General features: G+C 40.5%; 1 protein-coding gene and 1 long non-coding RNA gene across 2 annotated transcripts; one reads left to right on the top strand and one right to left on the bottom strand.

The window, feature by feature from the left end:
• Window positions 1–15: 15 nt before the first annotated feature.
• Window positions 16–3140, top strand: LOC125568105. Its single transcript, XR_007312100.1, has 2 exons — window positions 16–75; window positions 3085–3140. It is a non-coding gene; the product is annotated as an uncharacterized LOC125568105 (long non-coding RNA).
• A 1634-nt stretch (window positions 3141–4774) lies between these two features.
• Window positions 4775–6584, bottom strand: LOC5514984 (ARL14 effector protein-like). Its single transcript, XM_032384697.2, has one exon. It carries the CDS (start codon window positions 6417–6419, stop codon window positions 5856–5858), a length of 564 nt encoding a protein of 187 aa, XP_032240588.1. The 5' UTR covers window positions 6420–6584; the 3' UTR covers window positions 4775–5855.
• Window positions 6585–6741: the final 157 nt, after the last annotated feature.

Here is a 6741-nt window from a genome sequence, read left to right on the forward strand (position 1 = left end):
TTGCCTACCCGGTAAGTATTTTCGAGCCTGCGGTTTCTCAGCGGTTATAAGGACAAAAGATAGAAGGAAATCCCGGTAAGTCGATGTCACAAGCGACTATGAGACGGAACAAGGCCTGCGAAGGGGGAGGGGGTACGTTACGCTGACCTCGACGCCCTGGGTACACGAGGATGTAGATATAAGTTGTTCTGTTATTTGGTCAGTAATGATTGTCAATTTGATATCCTCATCTAAGTACGCCTTTAGAATCGTGTTGGTGCAAAGCTAGAGTGTACGCCTAGTCCGGTCGCTTAATGTTTCAATCTATACATAGCGGACAAAAGCACCAAACTTTGCATAAAGATAGCCAAGATGATGCTTATTAATATTGAGACCGGTGCCCACCGGTACCACTTGAGGATTTTGTGTAACAACAGAATAACAATTAGAAAAAAGCGTCCATCACAGGCTCCCTGTGGTGAAATTTAAAATATCTTGTATTTCCAAAACTAAGGCGAAATATCTGATTGTTTTTTTTGTTTTTTTTTTGGGGGGGGGGGGGGTAGGGGAAATATAACAGTATTTGTTAATATTGCAAGATAAAACTGTCGTCGGCTGCATTAAAATGATTTATTTAAGAGAAAACGTTTTCAAAGCTAGACCCAATCCCCTCACGGTAATCCAGGATGGAGGCATATATTGGCACTGTATATGCTGTAAGTACCTCATAGAATCGCGTATTTAAGGTAAAAAAAGCTCATTCTTTATGTATCAAGGACGTACAATGTCTATAACCTACTAAATATGAAATGTTGTCTTGATTTTAAATGTATTTCTTCTAAATCTGAGATTAATCGCAATTATCGGGTATTTTGACGTTGGCTAAATAAAAAGAGGGAGAGATGGATTTAATAAGGGGGCTTTGTAAGTGTCTGTTAACTAGACACCAAAGACCAATAAGATGATTTAGACTATATGCCTCCTTAATCAAAGTTATTAGGTTGTGATTCTTTTCTTGAGAATATTAGAGAATTTGGATGTTCTGCAGAAGAAACATCTGTAGAAACTCTTTGTCGCGCAAATAGCGCAAAATGGCACAGGAATTATCACAAATTTGCGGTATTGATGCTCGAAAGCACTTAAAAGAAAGCTGACCAGCAGAGGCACTACGAAAAAAACAGTGCTTATTGCTCCCTACGTGTGCATCATAGTGATGAGGTTGAACGCACCGCATGCTTTTAACAGGATAGCAACCAACCTCCAACAAATCGCCGCACCAATAGAGGACTATTTTATTATCCTAAAGATGTCTCAATGATTACCTTAGGGATGGAAAGGGCCGTGGAGCATAAGAAAAGGAAAGGTCTCCAGGAAGCGAGAGAACATGGGGTAGAGCGAGGCTCTCGCCTCGGAAACAATTGTGATACTTTAATTTTAAAATAACATAGGGCGGTAACAAAAAGACAAACAAATGATCCGAGTTGTCATGAGTCATGTCACGTCATGATATAATATATCAACGCACAATAGGCTATGAAAAATCTCCCTCATCGGTAGCATATTTTTTTCCTGCTGACGGGCCTATTAATTACAGCCGCGCTGGTTAAATTGAAGCTCTATAGCCCTTAATATAATACTTAGAGAACTCAATGAAAGAAAATTTCTGGGAAAATTCATGTGCACCACATTTGTGCTTATTTAATGAATAAAAATCAGTCATATTTGCATGTTAGCAAAAGGGATGTAAATAAAGCTGCGTAGGGCCTGGGTTCCAGTAGATTTTCCTTCTTCTTCAAATGTAGCTTTTTATAGCTATTTGTATGTTTCTTGGCTCGGAATTCGATAGAATACAGCTGAAATGATAGAAATCGTTTTCAAATATGTGCATTTTAATCTTTTTTGTGTCTTGAAAAGGTATGAAAATCTTACCACAGGGTACCCGCAACACCAGATTTCTAGAAAAATTATTGCTCTGTATTAATGGATTCGCAAATGGTACCTTTGGGCACCGGTCTTAATATTGATTACCATCCTCTAGGCTATATTTATACCAAGTTTGGTGCTTTTGTCCGCTGTGTATAGATAGCTCTTTTTGTGCGCTAAGCGACCCGACTAAGCATACGGGGGGGCATACATGTCAGACCCAAAAACTAAGGTTCTTCAAATAGTCAGGATAGACTGATTTGGACACGCAATATTTATACCTGAAAATCAAAATTCAAAGTTCTGTTAGATAAATTGCTGTCAATTTTGTGTTGAATTCAATCGGAAATCATTGACATCACGATTTTATGTCGGAGGTATGTATAGTATATCATAAGCTCACCTCAAAACAGGCTCAAGGTCAGGAACGACTGCTAAATGGATAGGACTAGCTTGCAGTTGGGCCGTTCACCGGATGATTTTAAGAAACTCGCGCGGACAAACCACGCGCGGACAAACCACGCGCGGACAAACCACGCGCGGACAAAACAAAACAAATTTAGTCGATTTTCAACTTTTAGATCAGTTTTATTATTCCCCAATACTTGTAAATAGGTCCTCATTTAATATATATTTATTCATTTTTATCTCTTATTAATTGTAAAATATTATGCAATTCAGCTTTTGGCTGCTATTTTAATATTGCCCTATAAACTAAACTATCTATCTATCTATGACTCGATACATTTAATGTGCGGGGAAATCCCTGAATAACCACTGCTACCGGCTAATCTCCACCTGGTCAGCGGGGCATATCCAGGCGGCTCAAACATAAGGACAAAAAAAACACTAATGGTCTAATGGTGGTGTCGTCCCCAGGCTTTGTGTGACAGCCCCTGTTGTCACGCTTTCTATAAGCTGTGATAGCGGCAATTCAAAAGTGACGTCATCAACCTACAATCAATCATCAGCCAATACAAGCCAGTAGATGATTCTAGTGTCGGAGATGGCATTTTTTGTTCCCTCATTATTTGTCCATTGACATTATTTGTACATCTTCACTCGCACTCGGTTTTTTCTTACAATGATATCAATTGCCAAATATACATTTCTAGCGACAGACAATCAACCGACCATAACCACCATGAGGCATTCGAAACATCTTTTTTTTTTCTCACACAGCATTGTTTGACAACTATTTCCTTTACACTGGGAACAAGGAACATGAATCCAAACAAGAAAGAGAAGAGAAAAAAGGGTTCATCGAGGCTGTCATGGCAACAGATGTGATGAAGCTCACCCATAACTATCTTGTGCACGAGAGACTTGTACCCAAAAGCCGGGTAAGATCATACACTGAGCATTAGGAAGCCGGGACCACACATTGTTTCCTACCCCTTACACCCACAGGAACCCAGAGACTGCGTAGGTGAAGGTAGTCTCCCTTGAGCATTGCGTGACCGACACAAAGAACGGCTGCGCGGGAGACTAAGGGGTGGAAGAGAAAGTCTTCTCTTCTCTTCTCTACCACCGCTCCCCCTGGGTTCCCAAGCATGTACCCCTCATGGAGGTAACGCAAAAACTTGGATATTCCATGACACTAATACTGTTTATATTGGGTTTGTTCAAGAAGCAGCTGATCAAATTATGGTTTAATTTTTACCGTCGAAAAACTGCTGGCGACACTTCTGGCTTTGAGCAAGTAACACCTTTCGATACATCTCGTCATCACCATCATTATCACCACTGGCATCATCGTCATAATATTATTTCATCATCGCCATAATGATCATCAGTGTTATTATCCTATCATCATCATTACCATCATCACCACCACGACCGTCATCATCACCAGTACATTACCATAATCATCATCATTATTACAACCATTAGCATCAGCACCACCATACACATATACAGTATCAAAGCCCATCATTTGAAGAGGATTTTTACATTTTTTTACTAAGGAGAGATAAGACGTCGTTGGGGTATACATAACTGGGTTTGCTTTTATCGCGAGGAGAAGAAGGAGGCTGACTACGAGGGCTTCATATACGAAGCATCTATCACTCTCCATGACGTTTTTAACCTTTATGGTACGGGTACCCGGGTGACCTTAAATTTAAAAAAAAGATTAACCTCTTTGTTGGGTGCGATTCATATCAAGAGAATGAGTAGACAAGGTCAAATTGAAACAGTACTTTTTTACGGTCGCTTGTTAAGTATGTAGCATCTGGATTGTGTTCAGGTTTAAGAGCAGTAGAAGGTCTCGGAAGGAAGCATTGTGGTTCTTGGGGTCTCCTGTGGTTGATGATGTGACTCAACCTCCCCCACTCTCTCAACCACAGGAATTTCCGTAGATCCTTCACATATGGTTCACTAGTAATGGTAAGGGTTCGTTAGGGTTGGTGACACTATGGAGAACCATATATGAATGACATACCTAAATCCATAAATAGACCGCAAGGGACTATGCTGAGTTTCTGTAGTGATTTTTCCCCCTCGTAGCCCCGTATAGTGACAGCTCGGTTCAAGTACCGCACCGTCCAGAAGCCGATATCGGCGGTTTTTTCGTCGGAACAAGCCCAGAATTCGAACTGTCTCTCTACACCACGTGCTTCCTCAAGTACCCTAACGGAAAGTGTACCTGCCAAATGAACGGGAAAAGGGTCAAGATGATAACGTACAGGGACAGAAGAACGTCACTTGTTGCTACTGCCTACCCTGTGGTTTAGCACAGCCAAAACAAATCAAATCTTGCAATTGATGGCCATAACACAGACACCTAGACAGGGTTTGCTAGGGGGTGGGGGGGGACTGGGTGCAGTCAGAGATATTATATGGAAAAAGGGGAAAATTTTAAGATGTTCAATAAAAATTACTCTTTTTTGTTGTTGTTGAGTTTGGTGCTTAGGAAGAAAAACAGATGCACGAGTTACTGCACATATATACCAGGTGATTTCCTTCTCTTACTATTTTCCTGGTTCTTTTTGCTTTAAATTCACAAGTATTATAGAACTTGACAGCCCCCCCCCCCCCCACCACCACCACCAATGATGGCCCTGTGATCTGCTGTTCACTCACATTCAGTGCAAAATTTTAAATTTACCATAATCTAGTGCTTCTGCATAAATTATTCCTACGATGTGATGACAATGCTGTATTTTAGTGCCAAAGCTTAGTAAAACAAAAATAGAAACATATTAGGTGGTAAAATATACTGAATGATATTTAATTTGCTTTAGAATATGAAATTTGAATTCAGCACTCAGCAATTTTTTTCTGACACGTTAACTCATTGACAGCTGACTGATAGTGGAACCTTGTGTTCCATATACACCATTATAGTTGCACACTATACAGCCACATCAGAAGAAAAAATGCATGGGGGTGTTTTGTCCTTATTATACTAAAATTGCTATTCTTTGTGTGGGTTCCAGACCTACTCCCAAAATATCATGTTAAATTCACTCTTGCACTTTGATGATCTACCAAAACCAGGCTCAGTTTAATAATCTCAACTGATTTCATGCTAAAACACTCGAATAACAGTTCCCCTTATAAGCCATAGACATCTCAACATATTTCCATACAAGTCCATAGACAGGCTGCTGTTTCCCGATTTCATGTGTTTTGCCGCTCAGCCAATAGAAGCCAGGGGACGAGGCTATATCATGCCCCATCCAGTATTTTGATTTTGATGTTTTACAGTCCTGAATTTGGAATAGATATGAGGGCTTGAAGTCATCTTGAGCAGGAGGTTGGGGGTTTATTGGAGGCTTGTTGGGCTTTATAGAGCCTCTAATAAAATATTGAAGTCTTTGTGTTTTTGTGTTTAGAACACAGTTGTTTAGAAGAGTACAATATTTAAGGCTCTCAAGGAATTTTCATAGTGTTAGATTTCAGCGAAGCATGCATTAGATGAATATTTCAAGGAAGCATGCATTAGATGACTATGTTTTACATCTTTGGTATGGATTTTCCACTTCTACGTCAATGTAAGTCCATTTTCGGCTACAACGGCATTCCACGCCACATTTCTCCGATCCACACGCCGAGCATGGGAAATGGCAACCTGGGCAATTCAAATCCTGGCAATCGCACACATCTTTGCCGTCTGAAAGACGAACTCCAGAGCGATCATGACGAGCCTGCTTGGACGGGGGAGTTCTTTTACGACGTTTAGTACCAGCTGCACCATTACGATCGGCCCTTCTCGAGGTGTGTTCTTTCTTTTGTAAAGTTTTCTCAACAAATTGATTAACTTTTCTCTGTTCTCGTCTGCTCCGATCTGGGTTAAAACCGCTTAGCTGTGGGCCTGGATTCCTAAACTGTAGGACTTTCAGCAGTTTCTCAGTTTTGTCGCCGTCAGAGCTTACAGATGCACTCCTACTGCATGTTGCTGCCGAGGGCTGTTGTTGCAAATCGAACAAAGTATTGGAACTTGTTTGTTGACAAACTAACTTTGTTTCAACCATTTGCACGCTTCCATTACAGCTTTCACTGTTTTCCACCATAATTCTTCCTTTTGAAGGACTTGGTGTTCTTCTTTTTTTAATATCTAGTAAAATGTTCAATAGTGTGGTCGACGGACCAAAATGTTCCACCAGCAGTCATCACAACCATGCCGCCATGTTTTTCAAGCAAAGTAACAATGGCCCAGAAGTCTGTGCGTGTTGTTTGGGAAGCCTGTGGTGTCTAAATTACAGTGAGCCCAAACCCTGTACTACTAGGTTCGATTCATGGGGAGTTCAAGTTATTCAAGTTCGAATTGTCGGGGTTCCACTGTATGTAATAATAATAATAACAATAATCTTTCTCAAGCTTATGATCTAGCTC

The sequence above is a fragment of the Nematostella vectensis genome, chromosome 6 (genome assembly GCF_932526225.1).
Source record: "Nematostella vectensis chromosome 6, jaNemVect1.1, whole genome shotgun sequence".
NCBI lineage: Eukaryota > Metazoa > Cnidaria > Anthozoa > Actiniaria > Edwardsiidae > Nematostella > Nematostella vectensis.

What these genes read in the sequence shown, in the direction of transcription:
- LOC5514984 (XM_032384697.2), bottom strand. Translation starts at nt 6,419, where the DNA reads ATGGTGGAAAACAGTGAAAGCTGTAATGGAAGCGTGCAAATGGTTGAA.